General features: G+C 38.9%; 2 protein-coding genes across 2 annotated transcripts in view; one reads left to right on the forward strand and one right to left on the reverse strand.

The window, feature by feature from the left end:
* The window catches only part of LOC134664093 (disks large 1 tumor suppressor protein), a 56,857-nt gene extending 44,483 nt beyond the window's left edge, over nt 1-12,374 (reverse strand). Inside the window, exons 1-2 of the mRNA XM_063520682.1 lie at nt 12,141-12,374; nt 11,037-11,168 (exon numbers count right to left, since the gene is read on the reverse strand). Coding sequence (XP_063376752.1) covers nt 11,037-11,168; nt 12,141-12,159 — 151 coding nt within the window. The 5' untranslated portion in view covers nt 12,160-12,374. The remainder of the gene's footprint in view (nt 1-11,036; nt 11,169-12,140) is intronic.
* A 7,741-nt stretch (nt 12,375-20,115) lies between these two features.
* The window catches only part of LOC134664336 (calcium/calmodulin-dependent protein kinase type 1-like), an 87,528-nt gene continuing 86,201 nt past the window's right edge, over nt 20,116-21,442 (forward strand). The window contains exon 1 of the mRNA XM_063520912.1: nt 20,116-21,112. Coding sequence (XP_063376982.1) covers nt 20,241-21,112 — 872 coding nt within the window. The 5' untranslated portion in view covers nt 20,116-20,240. The remainder of the gene's footprint in view (nt 21,113-21,442) is intronic.

The following is a 21,442-nucleotide window of genomic DNA, read 5'->3' on the forward strand; positions in this document are numbered from 1 at the left end:
CTTTTTAAGCCGCTATATAAATCCCTTCTTTTATAATAAGGCATTTAAAAAAATTGCTCCAATTTTCAACATTTTTCATGTTCCTCGTCGCCGTTGTCTTGTATAAAAGACAGCTAGGGATGGGAATGTTAACTCGATATGGGAATTTTTAAAGTAAATATAAAGTCAGAAATATGTTTTTATCTAAGTATTTGAACACTTGTTAATCGCCAATTTTTTTCAACGAATAGTAGGTATAACTACTTACTAGAATACGTAGAACGAGAGTCAGATAGGCATAACTATATTTAAAGTTCAGGCAGCTTCTTTAGTTCTATAAACTAGAGTCAGACAAGTAAATTTGCCCTTGTAGATTGTGGACTATTTAATTGCAGAAGAGATAAATAAAAAAAATAATTGATGTTATTTTATAGCTTAGTGGGAAGGGATACACCGAAGCGACCGCTTCGCACAAGAGTGGTACAGGGACATACCTGTTTATCAGACTTTAGTTTTTTGTTATAACATTGAAGTTAATGTGTAATTTTTTTATAACAAGTCGTTGAACGTTTTTTTGATAAGAGTTTGCCTATATTAATGTAAACCAAACTGAAATTATAATGATAGATTCTAATTCCGGAATAATATCTTCACTCATTAAAAATTCAACCCACGTGTAATTGTAAATATACTGAATTAAACTTGTAACATTATCTTTTATAGATTTATTTAGGTAAAAACATAATAATAAAGGGAAACATATTTAGTTTGACAAATACAGGAAAATCAAGAAGAACGAAATTTGAATTCATAAAACCAAAGACAAGAATAAAAGCAAATAGGATTGTTGCCACTGTAAATGTACATTATATTAACAGTAATTTAACTAAAACAGTTCCGGTATATTGACTTTATCGACACATGATGCGCAGCTTTAACGTTACGCCAATAAAGTTTACGTACCGACAAGCGCTTACGCCGTTGACCTAGAGACTATTATTACTTGATCCGCGCGGAAACAGTCCTTGTCGATCTGCACTGCGGGCAGTCCATGCGCGCCGTTGTCTTGTATAAAAGACTTCTCGTACAGCCTAGTGCGGCGATATCACGTCTTGAATCGACATTGTTTAGTGGTTGTTTTTTATGTTAAATCCCTATATTTTAAACATTTTCGGGTGTAAAACATATGTTTAATTTTGGCAATTTGGAATTAAATTAAAACAGGATAAGAACAAAGCTAAATTAAAAAGATTTTTACCATAAATTGTATATATCGATATCACTATTTGCAATCCCTAAACTTTTTATTAGTTGTTTACTTAAAATTTGCTCTGGCGTGTGAGTGAGCGTCTTTGCGGACTAGGTCCGGCGGCCAAAAGGTTTTAATAAGTACATTCCATGTACGCAGCAGCAATGTAAAACTCTTTGCTCTGAAAACTTCAACAAATACAACTTTACCCATTACCTATCTCGTAAATAGAAACATTTCAGAAATGAATGCTACAGGCGCGCATAGTTAAAACTTCCACTCTATAAATGCAGTAATCGAGTTCGATCAATATTCAATATCTACATATGCGCTGAACTATTGGAAATTAAAATTTTTAATTAGAGTGGGCCTAAGAGTGAATTGTGTCAACGGGTGTACTCGATGACCCGCAGCCCGATCTAGGTCATACGGTCCATCGCACAGATTGCAATACGTTTTCGTCGAACGCACGGGGTTGTTTATGCTTGACACTCGACGTGATATAGGTATAAGTTCCCAATTTTAGGTTTAGGTTGATGAAACGATTATTGGTCAATCAAAACTTGTACCTACGGACAGAATTTTTTTTCGTTATTTTGGGACTATACATGATCCAGTGAAGTCGTATACAGGGGTATGCCCTCGCGGAAACATATCAATTACTACATGGTATTAAAACATGGTAATACCATAAGATTTGTACTTATGTACTATTCATACCTGTGTTTGTATTGTAATGATTCGGGTTCTTGAATTCGATGTTAGATAAAACAATTGGTGACAGTTAACTTTATATTATATTTATTGAATACAACTAAAACCTTAAATATTAAAATATAGTGAAATAGACACAGTGTACGATATTGCTAAAATAACTAAGAGATTCTCGTCAAGGACCAGGGGTTACACAAAAGTATAAATCATAAAAACTAATATTAATGAAGATAAAAAGTAAAACACTAAATGTAAACAAAAACAAAAAAATAAAAAAAGAAACAAAAAGAGTTCGCTTTCGTAGAAGCGAACCGGGATCACTTGCTCAGCAGCCAAGCGCTCCAGCCTCAAGCCCAAATCGTCTCGTGACAACTGTAGCGAAATTATGGATGGTATTCTCAGCAATGCTATTCCGGGAGTTTTTTTATAATTTCCATAAATTATTATCCCGACAGAAAGGGCGTTCCCGTATGCTGTGAACAAGGTGTCGCACAGTGAGTGTGAATAACACTTTTATATTTAAAAACTTCTATAATCACAGAGTGACATCAATTAAGCTAAATGATCAGCCGGTACACTTACCCCGTGACTATCTCTGGCACTCACACGCACAAATATCACAACAAACTCCCACCGATACTTATTATGGCGTAATATGTCCGTAAAACTTCGTGTTTTAATTAATCGCCGTCTTATTAACGGCGTAACATTTCCTTTGTCTCTGTTATTTTTTCATTTTGCCGGTCGTCCGTGTTTTTTCGCGACACCCTCAATTTCCAGAACTAAATTCCCGTGTCACTTGTTTACTGTTGTCAACCCGCTGACAACTAGTCTACTGCTAGTTGCGGAAAGATGGCGTTACTATGTAATATGTGACTTATGCCGCTACTACTTGCCGTGATGCGTACGCGTATATAGCGCATGCATCACAGTATTTGTATTTACAATTGTCTTTTCTTTCGTTTTTATCATACTGAAGGTACACGTAGGCCGTACTTTCCTACTTAGGAACCCTCATGTTTCTCTACCTTACCAAAACAAACCATTCGATATTGTACATTTGTACAACGCAAGCCCGCGATAATATAAGTACCTATGCACGCACGCAATCGTAAAATACATGCGTCGGCGTCGGTAGAGATGCAATCGTTACGTAGCACCACGTAGCAGGCAGAGAAGCCGCACTATACCTACCGACATACCTAAGAGCTATGAGCAGCTGCAATCAAGTACACCGTGCAAGGTTAATCCAATGTTGCCGTTAAATAGGTACCTGCAGAACAGATCATTAATTCTCTTTAATCATAATATGTATTTTTATTAAAATTAGATTATTACAGCACACTTTTTTTTAAATCAAGATTTGTAGGGAATAATTCAAATTATACGGGTACTTATTAGAGGTCCGTACAAAGCTTAATTTGTTTTAACATACAGTAGAACCCGCTTAATACGATCACGCATAATACGATTTCCCGCATAATACGCCATTTTACGCCAGTCCCTGCAACTTTAGGCCTGTTTTCATACATTTTTTCACGGTTAATACGACCCCCGTCCCGCTTAATACGCCATCTAGAATCCCCATTACGCACCATCTGGACCCCTATTCGACAAGCGACGTTTGACGTATCGTGTTGATCTCCCGTTGATGTGGGGAAAATCATAAGTTCTCGAATACGTACAATGTCAAAATTTGACATTAACAATCCACAGTTAGGGTGACAAGCAAACCAAACCGAACCTCCCTTAGTTTAGAGTTGAGTTTTGGTTTTACCAAATTATATTATCCACCGTTGATGGAATCAACACTCAGTATGCAATAAAATCAACTGTTGATTTGACGTGGATGCGAAATCTGACAGTTGTACATGTCGAATTTGGCCCCTGGACGTTTAGATTATTGAAATAGGTAACCGTAGCCAATATTTTTTAATGTGTTTACCTTAGGTTTTTTGTTTTGTTTAGTATCTTTTGTCGGGTTCTTAATCGGGGTGAGAATGCTATGCCATCTGCTTGACGGTTATGGACCACGGAGTGCAAGCTACCACTCTCAGATTTTTATTTGTAGTTAGCTACTCCACGTGACATTTTAGTTGAACCTATCCTCAGTGTTCCTAATAGATTATTTAACCGCGTGTGAACTTATACTTACCTACTCTTAGATATCATACGCTCATTATCACTGCTGCGGTGTTTGTACATGAAATAATACAACTCACGTTTAATACGATTTCCCGTTTAAGACGCTTTTTTTGCTAGGTCCCCTCAGAATCGTCTTAAGCGGGTTCTACTGTATATGCCACCGCATAGCTGTAGGTAGATAAGGTATCCGACCCTACGAGTTTGTCTGTTAATAATCGTCTACTTTATAATAGCCTTTTTTTAACCGACTTCCATTTCATAGAAGGAGGAGGTTCTGTATTCGGCTGTGGCTATTTTTTTTTTTTTTTTTTTCTATGTACGTTCACCGATTACTCCGACATCCGTAGTCCGATTTGAGTAATTCTTTTTTTGTTTGAAAGGAGCTACCTCCGAGTTGGTCCCATTTTAATTTGGCTCTGTTCTGATGATGGGATCCATGAGGAATTGAGGGAACTCCTCAATTTTTAAAGGCACATGCATGGTGATTTGGGTGTTTTCTTAAGCAAGTCGAGCATTTTCTCCCGAAAACCACCACTTTGATGAAGTAGACCTGATGATGATGATTGTTTTGATGATAATGATGATGATTTTAAATGTAGTATATTCAGCGATTACTCCGGCACCTGTGATCCGATTTGAGTAAATCTTTTTTTGTTTGGAAGGAGTTGCGTCCTAGGTGTTTCCATATTATTTTTGGTTCTGGTCTGATGATGGAATCCATGAGGAATTGAGGGAACTCCTCAGTTTTTAAAGGCACGTGTAAAGTGATTTCGGTGTTTTCTAAAGTAACTCGAGCATTTGCTTCCGAACACCGCCAATTTGATGTAGTGCAAGTGTAGCCTTACCACGAGTTTGACATTGACATATTCGCTAAGTTAGCGACGCTAACGTCTTCGTAACTTACTTTTTATGCATCTCGCTCGCACTAATATGCCAGTACGAGCGAGATGCAAAGAAAGTAAGTTACACACACGCTAGCGAATAAATCAATATCAAACTCTTGGTAAGCTGGTAAGGCTACTGATCGGGGGTTAGGGTTAGGAGTTAAGGGGTCGGGTAGTGGTGGTTGAAGGGCTGCTGGTTCAGGGCCGAGGGGTTGATCGGGGGGGTTGAGGGATTGGGTCAGTGGCGGGGCGGAGGATGGATTTAGTGTAGTGACAGGAATTATAATTTCCCAGACAGACTCGAGAAAATTCCTGATTACATATTTATTAAAGTAGATACACGAATTTAGTGTTAATCATGATGTCGTTTTTCATTCATACGTCGCGCTCTTAACAATGCGTTAAAACTAAAAATGGAAAAATAAAAACTTTTTACAAAAAAAAGAAAACCGACTTCAAAAAGGATGAAATAAAATATTATCCTTTTTAAGTCTATGCGTTACCAACTGATATGTTTGAAGTCGGTGCCAAGCCAAGTAGTAACAATACCCGTCAAAAATAATCAGCTTTATGACTGTAAATCCCATTAGAATTGTACTAATAACTAATTATAAATGTGTAAGTAATTCTGTCTGCCTCTCTTTGTCGCCTTTTCATGGCTAAACAACTGAACCGCTTTAGGTGAAATTTGGCAAGAAAGTAAATTCCTTGAATTGTTTTATATTTTGAAATGTAGTCCTCTGAATAAGGGACGGGAAATAACTTCAGTCCCAATCCCACGCTTGCGTGCCGACAAACATGGTACGGACTGTGCCAAGAAGGTTTGATCGTGTGTTCTTAGGTACAGTCGACGTCAAAAATATGTTTACACTTTTGCACCTTACTCCTTTGTTATAAGACGAAAAGTGTAAACATATTTTTAACGTCGACTGTACCTACAGAAAGTACGTTCATTGTCGTCGTGTAAGGCAATCCAACGTAGGTACATCCTTATCGAATCGCACCAAAATCATGATATGCTTCAAAAGTTGGCTTGGCACCGACTTCAAACATATCAGTTGGTAACGCATAGACTTAAAAAGGATAATATTTTATTTCATCCTTTTTGAAGTCGGTTTTCTTTTTTTTGTAAAAAGTTTTTATTATTTGAATATATTTTACTTTGAGGTATTTATATTAGAGCGATAAGGTTTAAAATAATCACACGGACAGACGGACACCTATTATGTAGTTGCGGTTTATAGGTTTTAGAACATTTATCTGTGATGCTACTTTGCTACACATGTTTATAGCGTTTATACGATTGTTATTTATTTGGATTACATAATTTACATTACATTATATTTAATTATTGGACAGTTGTCAGAAGTTTTAAAATCTTGTATCTACATTCTCTCTAGGTACATTCCAGCAAATCCCATTTTAATAAATGGATAGTGTTAGTGAAACGACCGTCTCATTTTGTGGGCCTTTACCCAGTAGCTGACAGCCGACTGATAATTTTATTCGCAAGTCTCCTTAGACCATTTAATAACCCTTCTAAATTTTGAACCCACCTCCCTACCTGCATACTTATTTAAATAGTATCTAGATTTGGCAAAGAGAGATAATACTAGAAGTTAGACCAAGAAAAGTCTGCAGCGATTTTGGTAGCCCACGCAGGGCAAGTGTTATTTCTAAGCAATGATCGTACATTTTCCAGCATTTTTGGTGCAGCGGGCTGGTGTTAACGGAATTGGTATAGATAATTTCAACTCAAATGGTAAATTAAGGTTAATATTAACGTAATTAACGCTAAATTAATCGTTAGGGTTGAAATTAATTATTTAAGTATACTAATTCCGTTAACACCACCCCGCTGCACCAAATTTGCTGAAAAATTTACGATCACTGTTAATAAGTCATAATTTCATAGAAATTTGACGTTTAAAATGACACTTGCACTGCGCGGGCTATCAAAATCGCTGCAGACTTTTCTTGGTCTAACTCTACAAAGGCAGTTAAAAGTATTTTGAACGTGATGTCACCGGCGCCGGCGTTCAGTTAGTGATATCGTTGTCGTTGTATCCATTCATTGTCGTTGTATCCAGTCTAAATATAATTAGATCAGATTCACAATGGCAGTGTCTCGGTCGGATCCAAGAGCATTCATGACGTGCGGTCACGCGTGTTTGCTTATTTATAGATGCACGATCGTTTCACTGGTTTCGATCGATTCGTCATATATTAGGATCAAGTCACTTGTTACTTCCCCTTATGTTACTTATATAGGTAGGTACACCTATACTTTTCTTTTTCTACGGTATGTATTGTCTCTCTTTGCCCCCCTAAAGATGAGTGGTAGAAAATTCCTTTTGACAATAAATGTGCCGCTATAACAGGCCAATCCGAACGTAAGATTGACTGTAAGAACGTGTAAGTTTAATACCTTTATGAATAAATAAACATATCTCAGAGGGTTAACACGATATTTAGCAGTTACGTGCATATCAAAAATTAGAAATGTGAACGTGCGGAGGTTGCGGGTTCAAGTCCTGGCGGAAGCGTAAATTTTTCCATTTTTCCCTTTAATATAAAATTTGGAATATCGCTCGCAGACGTATCTGCATGTTTTAAAAAAACGATGTAGAAAGTGCTGTACGGTAGGTACTGTACAAAACATGGGTTAAAGTTTAACAGCTTGAGTTGAAGGTTTTTCTTGAAGTAGGTATTTGATTTAAATATGACGATCAATATTATCTTACATGCATACATTAGTAAGTAGGCACCTATACTTTGGCTTAGCATATTATTATCTAACACGAAATGTTATCTACTGTAATTGAGATCCTAGACGACAATTTTTCAACCTTAATTTTAATTCGTAAAATATCGCAATTTGTAAAATAGTGCGAGCAAGTTAAGTGCAAAGTAATTAATATTAATACTCATACTCATACTCATTTATTCATAATATTCTTAAAATTAATATGTAGGTACTTTACCTATGTTAATAATCGAGGTTTAAAGTTTGAGTGCTGCTACAATACTTAGAGTTAAACCTAAAATATTGTGTTTTTTCACTGTGCACCTAAACGTGTATCATGTTTCATTCGTAGTCTACACGGCATCGAAGACGAAGAAAATGTAGAGTCGAATCGAAACCTCTTCTTTAATTCATGCCGACTGGCGAAAGGTTAGGTAAATAAGCCAGTGACTACCTTATTTATAAATAAGGTAGTCACTGGCTAATGGTAAATAAGCCAGTGACTACCTTATTTATAAATAAGGTAGTCACTGGCTTATTTACCTAACATGATCGTTTCCTGATAACTTGATACATGTTATTCAGTGCGACGCAATCGTAATGTCGTTGCTCGTATTAGGTACTTTTTATACTAAGACATTTTAAACGTTTTTTTTTTACATCTGAGCCCAGTGAACCGATAGAAAAACATGTCTGATGTTCTGAAAGAGGGTCTTTGTTGTTCTAGAAAGTGTGCAGAAAGTGGTACGTTTCTGCACTAGATAGAGCATTTTATACTTATACCATGTACGATTTTAAGCAATTGAATTTGGTTTTAAATGGATTTGTTAAGTATACAATTTCCATTCTGATATTTAGGTAACTCCCCATTCCATAAATGAAAGTAGAGTGTTTAACTCGAGTGAAAGGCATCATTTCATCCCTTGGTTAACAATCTACTATACCTAACTATCTCGAGTGTTTTCCATGAACCCGTGAACTCTTTTTTGTGTTCCCCTTACTTGGAAATGCTATCACTTCCGATCTTGATACGAAGGGAAGAAAATGTTCTAAACCTCCATAGATTGAATAAATTAACCATAAATTATAGCACTGGCAAACGTTACGAGGCTTGACAATAGTGTAGGTATACCTAGGTATCACGGTAGGTAGGTATGTTGTAATGTCCTTTTAAACCAATGTAGGTGTACGTTTTGTATTAAATTAAGTATACTTTGTGTTTGTCCGATATGTTATCTAGATATGTTGGATTAATCATGGCAACAAAAGTAAAACACAAGTGATTTAGAACACTATGATAGAAATTAAACTCGTATCTATTAGTCAACGGACAAGTAAAACACAAAAAAAGTTTGCATATAAAGTATACATACAGTCGAACATAGAATATCCTCCTTTCGAAAACTATTAAAAAGGTACCGAGCCCAGGGCAAGTTTGAGTTGCACCTTATCGTCGTTTAAGTAATAAAAATCAGACTTCTCGCTGCGTGGACTTTATCTAAATAAAGCATAGCAAGACGTAGACGCATTAGATACAGGTATATGTACGTTGGTACCATCTAGCTCTAGCCACCTTGAATTAACGCCGCTTCTGATCGATAGGCGTCGGTGCATACAACGACCTGCCTTTATCCTATGAAGCCTGTGTTGTGTGCATCTACCTTTTACTCTGCGTTATTTTATTTGAAAATATTCTATAGAAAATAGCTACCTTAGAGCATGTTACTAAATGCTCTTACACTTATCTAGTCTGGCATGGGCCAGTGTGAAAGAAAAGACAGTATAGTAGCCTTAATAATTTCGCGTCCTTTTTTGGCTATCCATAATATCAGCTTGTTTGAAATTGGACATACTACTTAATCATACATTCCATTCATTGATTAAGTAACACAAGTTTGACGTATGTTTGATGGGACTCATGTGACTTTATTGTAAGGTACTTTAACATTTCACTTTTTTACATAAAACTTGCTGAGAGCAAATGTTGGACCATGCTTAGTGTAGAGCAGGGGTCACCAAATGGCGGACCGCGGTCCGAATCCGGACCGCCGACCTATATTATTTTAATACTTATTTAATAAACTGAAGTAGAAACGGACCGCTATGGTAATATTATTTCGAAAAATTGGACCCCTGAAGAAACTAATTGGTGACCCCTGGTGTAGAGTTAATCCTAATAGGTTGAGGTTGCCTTGAATCAGAGGGCAAAGATATGTAAAAATTCTTGGACACATTATGAATGAGTTCATTCATAAAGTGGCCAAAAAAATTATTACCTACTTGGGTAGTTACGTTTTTGGTTGATCTAGGTTACTAGCTTGCGACCCATTCTTAGAATTGATGGCTAAAATTGCGTTATACTACTTAGTCCTCGCCGTATTTTATCTTTGGTTTCATCCACGTACCTTATACGTAAAGTCGCCATCAGTGGCCTTTTTTACTGTAACTTTATAAAATAGGCCACAGATATTCGGAGCTATCGACGTGCTCTAAAAATCACGCACTCTAACGCCTTTGACAATAAAGGCGTGTTCAGATAGTTGTGAGCACCTTTGCCGCTTCGATATATCGGATGGCGACTGTACCTACGTAACACCTTGTTGCACTCAACTTATCTTAGGGAATAATATTAACATCAAAAAATTGCTCTGATAATTAGATTAAGACGCTTGTTGCTAGGCCTACATGACTAAAGTATATTTAAAATTTGAATTTGAATTATCGTGTGCAAACTGAGAAATGTGTATGTACTTGTGTAGGATGTATACCTATTCTTCGAAATTATCATAATTATAATACTTCTAGTAGTTCTACTGCCTGCAGGACAGGACGAGATAGGAACGCTTTGCTTTATCCCACCCCGAGGGCCTACCACGAACATCGAAGTTCGCAAGTTGCGGGCATCTTGCACTTTAAATTACGGCGTAATTAGATTAACAGAGAAAGATGCCCGCAATTTGCGAACTTCGGTGTTCGCGGTTATGACCCAGTCGGCGTATTATGGATGGCTTTATCTATCTTTATCCACGTGATAAAATAACTGTCACTTTTTAACACCGTGGGATAGAAAGTGACGGACACCGTTTTATCACGCTGTCTCGTAGACAAGAACGACCATCATATCCGTAGGTACTGATCTCCTTCTTTATTGTTTGATTCCAACTATAGGTAGTTAGTTACATTTCTGACGTTGTGGATGTTTTAGTGTCATCGCGTCGGAATAAAAGTCAAATCTGCTTTAGTGGAAAGCGCACTAACTATGTCACCTTACCCCTAAAACTGAAAGCCTCTCATCAATAAGACAACCTATATCACTCACCAAGAAGAGCTTGAAAGAGGCGTGACTTGAAAATTCTGATGACTCTTTCGATCGCAAGTCGCAATTGCCGGTCATTGGGTTTCACTAGTTTGCTGTGGTAGTCTTCCAGCAGTTCCAATGCTCGGTGGGCTTCTGTAAAAATCGATAAAACCCATTAAAATTATATTAACTCAATAGGAGATGGGTTATCATTGTTTTAGCAGGAGTGGCTCACTCCGCGATTTCGTCGCTTTGCTACAGGCAGCTAAAAGTACATCCGTTCCACCCCAATTTTGGGGTTTGCCATAAGCCGCGCGTGGCGCTGTCGCCACCTAGCGGCCATATCTGTGCTGATGGTAACAGACGCGTTTTGTTAGAGAGTGAGTCTTCTGTACCTAGTACTATTATTTATTCTGTGGTTTTAGTAATTGCTTATAAAAAGCAATCAACCAAGTAGGTACCTACTCAGCTACTCGGATCATTTTAGAGACCTCTTATTGTTCAGTAGTTTTGTTACACAACAACGCAGAATGTCAAAGTTTTATCGAACACAGGAATATGAGATAGGTATTTAGTAGTAGCAGAAAGTAAAGGTATATAGGTGTTTCATAAAGTTAGTCGTAGGAACATTAGTCTTATAATGTAGTGTTTGTTTGCTCATTGAATTTATTATCGTGTTTTCTTAGGCGCAGATTAGGTAGTTGGGAATTTTGTGATATAGGTAAGGTAAATGGAAGGTTGCTGTGCGAGTCAGTGACACGTAACACACTTGCATCTAAAGTGTTAAGGAACCAATCCAAGTTCTACAGTGGCTGGTCTAAGGCCCAATTTATGGGTAGATATGCAGAAAAGACGGGAGAAGGGTGGGTGTCTTTAAATCTTTATTATCATAACTAGAGTTTTATTTGACAAAAGAAGGCAGGTATATTCCAAGGGGTCAGTGGCGATGGCAACACTACTATCGATACGAACGGATCAACAGAACAGAAGGGTGCTATTGTTTGCGCAACCGACCCCTGCCACTGTTCCTATTGGAATAATAATATAAGCACACATGCAGAAATATATCCGGAACATTATAACTCTTGCTATGAAGTTATGTATGGGTTAAAATACTAAATTCACCTTGCTTACGAACGGGCATCACGGCACCACCCCTTAATGTAATTTTCCGAACCTATAAAATACACCTCCGAGAAAAATAAAACAACTAAAAATTATTCAAACCATTAAACAGAAGATATAGTACATTTTAAACAGTTTTAATCACAGCCGGATACATTTTTAACGGCACATATGGTTCGCACTGTGAAAACATTTAGAAGATATAGCGCTAGGTGATGCGCGGTAGTGTAGTGATCCCGTGAAGGGCTAGCGACTACTACGCCCAATGGGATTGGTCGATTTCCACCGTGACGTCAGGGGGTGGAAGCATAGACAATGAAAATGTAGATTGCGGGGTGGAATAAAAAAGTTTCGTACTAACTGGTGTTCTCTCTGCCAATGCTCCGTGCTCACACTTTGATTGCCGTCATTATTTAATTTGATTGATTTATGAATAAAAAATGCTAGTACCTAAGTCTACGTATGTATGTATTTGTTGTTATTATTCATACGCCCTAATTAATTGAATTACTCCAGTATTAATAATATCCAATCAAACCGTTAAAAAATGTACTAACTGGCGAATGCGCCCTGAAATCGTAAGGTATAATAAAGATACTACGGATTACTAATAGGCAAATAAATAGATAAAAAAATCAAACTACATTATAAATTGAAATGCTTATTTCTATAGGTAATAAGAACGGCAGACTAGCGAGTCAAACTTGGTACTATCTAGCTTAAAAGATTATACCTACTTGTGTCGCCTGCAGTTAATTTTGTATTACCGGATTACCAATTATTTTTCCTTCTGTAACATGTCATCATTACTTGCCAACAGATGGCGCTAGTAGTGCTGTCTTGCGTTAAGCCCCCTCCAGACTATGCGCGTGAATCGCGGGCGAAGCCGCGAACTATGGAGTGTAGAAGTACCTTCCATACCGCGAACGCGAAGTGTGGAGTCGATTTCGCTGTCTGCGAAAATCGACTCCACACTCGCGTTCGCGGCTTCGCCCGCGATTCACGCGCATAGTCTGGAGGGGGCTTTAGAGCAACAGCTCCAGCCGGCGTAGCCAAGGTTACAATCGCTATCGCTTCGACAACGAAAAGTATAATGTCTCTCTATCACTCATCTATATTAGTGCGACAGTGACAGTTGCGTTTCGATCGCTACGGAGCGTAAGCGATCTGCATCTTGGCTACGCGGCCAGGGGCCCTAGTTAACAAGACAATCGTAGATACGGTACATCGACAAACGGAAAGAAACACTGTACTGGGATGACAGGGCTATAACCGCGAAAATCGAAGTTCGCAAATTGCGGAGATTTTTCTCTGTCACTCTAATTACGCCTTCATTGGAGTAAAAGAGAAAGATCCCCGCAATTTGCGAATATCGGTTTTCGCGGTAGCCGCTCAGATGCTACGAAAAGTCACGTGACTATTTAGGCCCCTAGGCCCTTTAGCTAGGCCCCTTGCAATAGTTACGCCATTTACAGATAGACGTCGCTGCCAGCATTTTAGATGGCACTATAAGTTTGTCATGCCGTTTTTAGAGAAAAGCGGTAAATTTAAAAAATATATGCGCGAATGCGATGCGCGATTCTACTGACAAAGTTGTTTGACTACCTATATTAGTTTGAATTTACCTATTAGTTTGAATTGTTAGTTTTATTTTATTTTATAAAATTGTGGAGATATTGTTATTTTATTATTTTTGCTTGAATGAAAATTCAATGGTGACGTGTAAAAGTGCCCTGTGGCCTATTTGCTGAAAAAATGTTGATGTTTGATGCCTATATAATTTTATCGTCTGTCTTTTGTAACTTCACGACTCTCGAGGCTACCCGCTGAGGATCATTTGGAAGATTATGCAATTAAAAACTAGAATACTGCACGTTATATGTATGTTTCCTTCGCTAGTTTAAGTACTTAAGCAGGTAGAGTTAGATCAATAAAAGTCTGCAACGATTTTGATAGCCCACGCAGTGCAAGTGTTATTTATGCGTCATAATTTCATTGAAGTTTGACGTTTAAAATAACACATGCACTGGGTGGGCTATCAAAATCGCTGCAGACTTTTCTTGATCTAACTCTATTACTACTAGAGTACCTACGCTCTTTTCTTGAAGGTTTGATCATAAGCCTCCTCCACACTCGTGCGCGAATCGCGGCGCGAAGCCGCGAACGCGAGTGTGGCGTCGATTTTCGCAGACAGCGAAATCGACTCCACACTCGCGTTCGCGGCTTCGCCCGCGATTTACGCGCATAGTCTGGAGGGGGCTATAGATATCGATGGCGAATCAAGATGGCGGCCGTTTCGTTAAATTTCGAGTTCAGATTCGTGTTAAGGGGCCTGTTGGACCCTCAGATATCGATTTTCATCAAGATCGGGTCGAAAATAAAGGAAATCAAGATGGCGGCCGTTTCGTTAAATTTCGACTTCAAATTCGTGTTAAGGGGTCTCTCGGACCCTCAGATACCGATTTTCATCATGATCGGGTCGAAAATAAAGAAAATCAAGATGGCGACCGTTTCGTTAAATTTCGACTTCAGATTCGTGTTAAGGGGCCTCTCGGACCCTCAGATATCGATTTTTATTAAGATCGGGCCGAAAATAAAGAAAATCAAGATGGCGCCCGTTTTGTTAAATTTCGACTTCCTCCTCCTCCTTAAGTCGTTCCCTCACTGCTGAGGATCGTGGCTTCGACGGAAACGTTGCAATAGGCTTCTCCATTTATTGCGGTCTTCAGCGTGATGGAGAGCCTGTGACATCGGCATCTGCAGTTCTTTGGAGACCTGGTCTGACCATCGCGTGGGACTGGGTCCTCTTGGTCGCCTACCATCAACCTTGCCGGTTATTATGAGTTTTTCCAGATTATCAGTACTCCGACGTGCTATGTGGCCGAAGTACTGAAGTATCCGACTATAAATTTCGACTTCAGATTCGTGTTAAGGGGCCTCTCGGACCATCAGATATCGATTTTTGTTAAGATCGGGCCGAATATAAAGAAAAAAAGACGGCGGCCGTTTCGTTAAATTTCGACTTCAGATTGTGTTAAGGAGCCTCTCGGACCCATAGATATCGATTTTCATCACGATCGGGTCAAAAATAAAGAAAATCTATACTTCGTTTTTTTTAGCATTAGAAATTAGGTAAACAATCTTGATGTGTCTTTTAATTGAAAAACACATTTTAAAAATAAGTTACGGCAAATACGTAACAATTATGAATCTAATACGATCATTTATATTCTCCTGCTTTCAGAAGTAATAGTCTTTGATTTTTAAAAAGCGTTTTTAAATTAAAAGACATGCCAAAATCGCTTACCTTCTTGCAAGTTCTTTCTAATGCTAAAAAAAACGAACTATAAATGGCTACCGTTTTGTTCAAATTTCGCTTGCGTACCGCCTCTCGAGTCCTCAGATATGGTTTTACTGAAAAAAAATAGCCATTTTTCAATTCATCACTTTTCAACAATTCAACCGTATATAGATACACACAAATACATCGAGGAAGCACAAGTATCATTTAATCCAAAAATAGGCGTCAGTAAATATTCAAAATTGGAATGTTCTACATCGCGCTATATAAATTTTTCCTGTCGCTGTCGCGTATATACCTCCGAGTCACTTATAGGGGGGTTGGTCGGGGAGGTGGATTCTGGACTCCGACCGAGTGCCGCTAGCACATAAACATTATTAGTCACTTTTAAAAGTCGGGCGAAGCCCGACATTCAGCGCGCGAAGTGCGCTCCCTTCACACATAATAGTCGAGCGCAGCTCGACATAAATATAGGGCGCCTGCAGGCGCCCTTCACACTTAATACAGCGCGCTTGGCGCTTACATACAGGGCGCCTGCGGGGCGCCCTTCTCACTTAAAGATCGCGCGCTCTTACATACACCTAAAAGTCGGGCGAAGCCCGAAATTCAGCGCGCTCTTAGATATAGGGCGCCTGTGGCGCCCTTCACACTTAAAGGTCGGGCGGAGCCCGACATACAGCGCGCTTGGCGCACTCTTACATACGGGCGCCTGCCCGACATCGCGCGCTCTTACATACACTTAAAAGTCGGGCGAAGCCCGACATTCAGCGCGCTAGGGTTGCCAGATGGTCGGGATTTGGCGGGATTCTCCCGATTTTTAGCATGTGTTCCCGATTCCCGACAAAGTGTAAACTGTCCCGAAAAACAGCTTCACGTTATAAAACAATATTTTCAAGTTCCGAACTGCCGTCGAGCGAGCGAGCTGACGTCATGGACATTAAACATAACTGGATGGCGGACATTGGCCAAAAAGTGTGTCCACATGAGATAGTCAAGGTGGGCCGTTGTATCTCTTTCTAATTAGGGTGACCATACGTCTTATGTATGTGGGATATTAGGATAACATTTAAATATATAGTTTGACCAGGATTTTCTCTTAATCGTGCATAGTTATATTAGTAATAGAAATCATACTGTCTTTTCGCCTAAAAAGGGATGGATATAGTTTTTTCTCTTCTGTAAAACGCTTCACACAACCTTAGGTACTTAATTTAGTTGTTCTAAATGGTGTGTTCACATTACGGCACCTATGCAATTAAAACTGCACGAGGCCATGCGCTTGGCGAGGAAGAGAACCCTATGGAGGAACCTGGTCTTCAACAGAAGGATATGATGTCACGATCCTCAGTATTGACTATTGAGGGACCAAGTGAAGAAGAAAAGCTGTTACTAGTAGGCGTAGGTACTGGACCACGAACATGGTCGATCGTCAGGAAGGTGGTCCGCCGTAACGTCTGTCAAGAACACAGGTATGAGTGAGAGAGATAGAGAGACAAATATGCTGACAGAACCAGAGGGTCTACTGTGAACCATGTTCGACGTGTTGCCTCTCTGTCACACTTACGTACGAATTTACAAGTGCGACAAAGACGCAACGGGGTCGGCTCTCAGGACAGTGGAGGAATTACATACAGTCTTTGCCGCCTTAGGCCCCAAGCCCTACATAGCAAGCTCTAGCCGCCCCCCCTTTCTCAGCACCCATCATATAGACAGCCGCCCAAAATATCTGGCCGCCCTAGGCCCGGGCCAACTCGGTCTTAGGGCAAATTCGTAACTGCCTGAGGGTCGCGTGGGTCCGCTACGCCCGCTTGCTATCGTTTTTAACTAGGACGCTTGTCACTGGACCATAGACATCGAAGTTTGCAAATTGCGAGCATCGTTCTCTATTACTGTAATTACTCTTTTATAGGAGTAAAAGAGAAAGATGCCCGTAATTTGCGAACTTCGGTGTTCACGGTGCTAGGCCACCTGTGCGAAAAGAGAAGAGTCGTGAAATGTAAAGAAATTAGTGATGTGCCTATTGTGCCGTTCTTAGTAAATTTTCCAAAGAGGGTAAATTCCCAGTAACGTTTCTGGTATCGTCCCAAAAGTCAGTAAATTACGATAAAGTTCTATTTTTCTTTTATTATTTATGTGTTTATTATTATTATAACAATGCATAAATGTGTCTGTAATGTTTAAGGACTTTGGATTTCAATTTTGGCAATTATTTATTCTGTATTGGCTCTCATTTCACCAATTTAAACATGCCGAAATAAATACATACCTATTTATATAAACTTACTTAAGTACCTAATAAAAATTGTGTAACACTGATTCTCATCGTGCCGACATCATAGTCACCCTAATGAGTTTGACAATGTTGTCTTGTATTTTTATCGCAAAATGTAATAATTGTGGCTTCCTGTGGCCTATTTTATAAAGCTACAAGTTACAATTTACAAGCGGAAGTCTCGTTCTAACACATAGGGTTAGAAAGAGACTTCCGCTTGTAAATTGTAACTTGTAGCTTTATAAAATGGGCCACTGGTGAAACAATATTCCACAATTAGAAATTCTTTCACTCCCACAACCTTTAACGCAACATTTATTCACCATTTTTAGGAAATTTTGCAATCACGTGTTTTGATAACATGTCATGACGATAGGGATACCCATTAACATTCAAAGTTTCTACAATGTCTACCACACCAAAATAAAAGGTTTTTTTTTTATTGTCCACATGCTTGGTTAAATCAGGTATAGCCTGACAAGTTCTTTTTTAGCCCTGATATAATGTCGCTACAAACAGCTTACATATAGCAACAATACGTGTACGTCATGAATAGTCGGGACAGTGTGTATATTGGCATCGTGCAAGAGCGAGTGAGGTATACAATTATGTACATGTGAGTTGTAGAAGTATGTTTCCCAATCGAAACCCAATCGAAAGAGCATGTTTAGTTGATAATTAAGTATGAATAATTTACCTATCCGCCATAATTTGATTCTAAATATTCGACCTCCGTATATATATTTACCAGATTCAGTCACTCGTGGTGGTAATGGCTCATTCTTATAATAAATATTTTTGATTATAGCACTAAAGACGCCTTAAATGAGAAAAATAATAATTTAATAATTAATATTCATATTTAGTACAAAACTAACCAGTTTATTACAAACTCACTATGAAAATCAGTACCCGTCATGTCAACAAATAATTTCACAACATTGTTTAATGGAATGCTACTGAATCCCGTATCCTTTTTCTGTCGCAAGTATTTTAATGTATTTAAAATTATTTGTTTAGCATCGGTGTGAATTTTTTTGGGCATTTTGATTGCAAAATCTATTATTATCCTGAAATATTTACAATCATTTTCGATTTGTTTACATCGGTGACATTCAATGACTTTCAATGTCGGATGTCAAACAAAATACTTGCCATTAAAATAAATTAGTTCCATCGAAAATCCGCAACGTGGCGAGGGCTAAAAAGGAACTTGTTAGGCTTTAATAATATTGACATCATTCTTATTTACGAATTTCTTAAAAGATATCAGAACCTTACTCTGAATATAGCATTTAAATAATATAAGAAGTTATTTAATTTGAGTAGTATATTGATATAAATACTACCACAATGGTATATTTCTAACATTGGCAACACGTGCGAGTGAGACACCGCGACCCACCTTTGCTATCTCAAGTGGACCGTTTTCTCTAGTCTGGTACGAAAGTCTTTCTAGCTCGGTGATAAAGTTCAATTTAGTATGGCAAAAAAAGTGACAGTGCAGTCCATCTTATAAGTCCATGGCTGACGTAGTACCAATAATGTAAAATCACGTTGTTTTTAATACAATTACTTTAATTTGAATGTATTTTTTTCCTGACTCAAGTCCCGAAAAATTTATATTGTTTCCCGATAATAGCGCCTTTCGATCTGGCAACTCTAGGCGGAGCCCGACATATAGCGCGCTTGGCGCGCTCTTTCCTTACAGTAGGGCTACCGCCAATACCGAAAATCGTCAATTGCGGGGATTTTTCTCTGTCACTCTAATTACGCCTTCATTGAGTAAAAGAGAAAGATCCCCGCAATTTGCGAATTTCGGTTTTCGCGGTAGCCGCTCAGTGTACTTCTCCGTAGCCCCCTCCACACTCGTGCGCGACATCTATTTGACAATGAACGCGAGTGTGAAGAGGGCTTTACGTTTTTTGTCCGGGTTAAGAAGAAAGCGATATCTCTTTCTCGCTCTTACTTATCGGTGCGTCGCACAATGACCTTGGTGCGGTGCGATAGTGTGTTACGGCCTTAAGGCTCCTCTTCACGTTGGGCCAACGCCAACGCCAACGATTATTTCGCTTCATCACTCGCACACTCGCGTTCGCGGCTTCGAGCCGTGATTCACGAACGAGTGTGGAAGGGGTTTCAACTGCTGGATAAAATCTTTGCGTTTCGTTATGGATTTAAAGTTATTCTGAATCTACCGTTAATATTTTTGTTAATATATGTTAATCCAAAAATCTAAAATGAAACCGTGTAGAAAACGATTATTTCCTTTTGATAAAATATGATTATCTTATTCTATATAGAGCCTTTTGACAATACGATAACTTGTTAAAGTTTATTTTTCGTTGCGTGGCATGACACAAAACGCGACGAGACTTTGACAAATTGCTTGACCTTGAGCAACCTGCGCATTCGTGAAGCAAGAGAGAATATCAGTCTCGATATATGTGTGATCTGAATATATCTACGTAGGTACGTAGAATTTTAATATAGTAGTAAATCCTATCCGGGATAGAGAGGCACAAAGATGCCTTTATTTGGGAAAAAAGATTTCGGCAGGAAATCGAAAAAGGATGGCCGAGACTCCGAAAAGCAACCGTCCATCGAAGACAAGTATGTGGTTAAAGATTTGTTGGGAACCGGAGCGTTTTCCGAGGTGCGATTGATAGAAAGCAAAGATAACGGGCAGTTGTTCGCGTGTAAAATTATCGACAAAAAAGCTCTTAAAGGGAAAGAAGATTCATTAGAAAACGAGATTAGGGTACTGAAGAGATTTAGTGAACAAGCAAAAGGCGAAGGGGAAGAGAAAAAGATGTTTTCGCACCCTAACATCGTCCAGCTGTTAGAAACGTACGAGGACAAAAACAAAGTGTATCTAGTGATGGAGCTGGTGACAGGCGGGGAGTTGTTTGACCGCATCGTGGAGAAGGGCTCGTACACCGAGAAGGACGCGTCCAACCTGATGCGGCAGGTGCTGGAGGCCGTGGACTACATGCACTCGCAGGGCGTCGTACATCGCGACCTCAAGCCTGAGAATTTGCTCTATTACAGTGCTGACGAAGACAGTAAAATTATGATCAGTGATTTTGGTCTGTCCAAAATTGAAGATTCTGGTATTATGGCCACAGCTTGCGGAACTCCAGGATATGTTGCTCCTGAAGTGCTTGCCCAGAAACCTTATGGTAAAGCAGTGGATGTATGGAGTATAGGAGTCATATCTTACATCTTACTTTGCGGATACCCACCATTTTATGATGAGAAGGATGAAAATTTGTTTGCCCAGATATTGAAAGGCGATTTTGAGTTTGATTCTCCTTACTGGGATGACATTAGTGAATCAGCCAAGGATTTCATAAGGCATTTGATGTGTGTTGATGTGGACAAGAGATATACATGCAGGTGAGTAGCTTTTTCCTCTGTAACATTAACCATTACATTGATCATGTATAGCACAGTACAGTTGCTAAGACAATACAACGATGGACAATACGACCGGTCTGGCCTAGTGGGTAGTGACCCTGCCTGTGAAGCCGATGGTCCTGGGTTCAAATCCCAGTAAGGACATTTATTTGTGTGATGACACAGATATTTGTTCCTGAGTCATGGTTGTTTTCTATATGTATTTAAGTATTTATATATTATATATATTGTTGTCTAAGTACCCACAACACAAGCCTTCTTGAGCTTACTGTGGGGCTTGGTCAATCTGTGTAAGAATGTCCTATAATA

This window comes from Cydia fagiglandana, chromosome 1, assembly GCF_963556715.1.
Source record: "Cydia fagiglandana chromosome 1, ilCydFagi1.1, whole genome shotgun sequence".
NCBI classification, from domain to species: domain Eukaryota; kingdom Metazoa; phylum Arthropoda; class Insecta; order Lepidoptera; family Tortricidae; genus Cydia; species Cydia fagiglandana.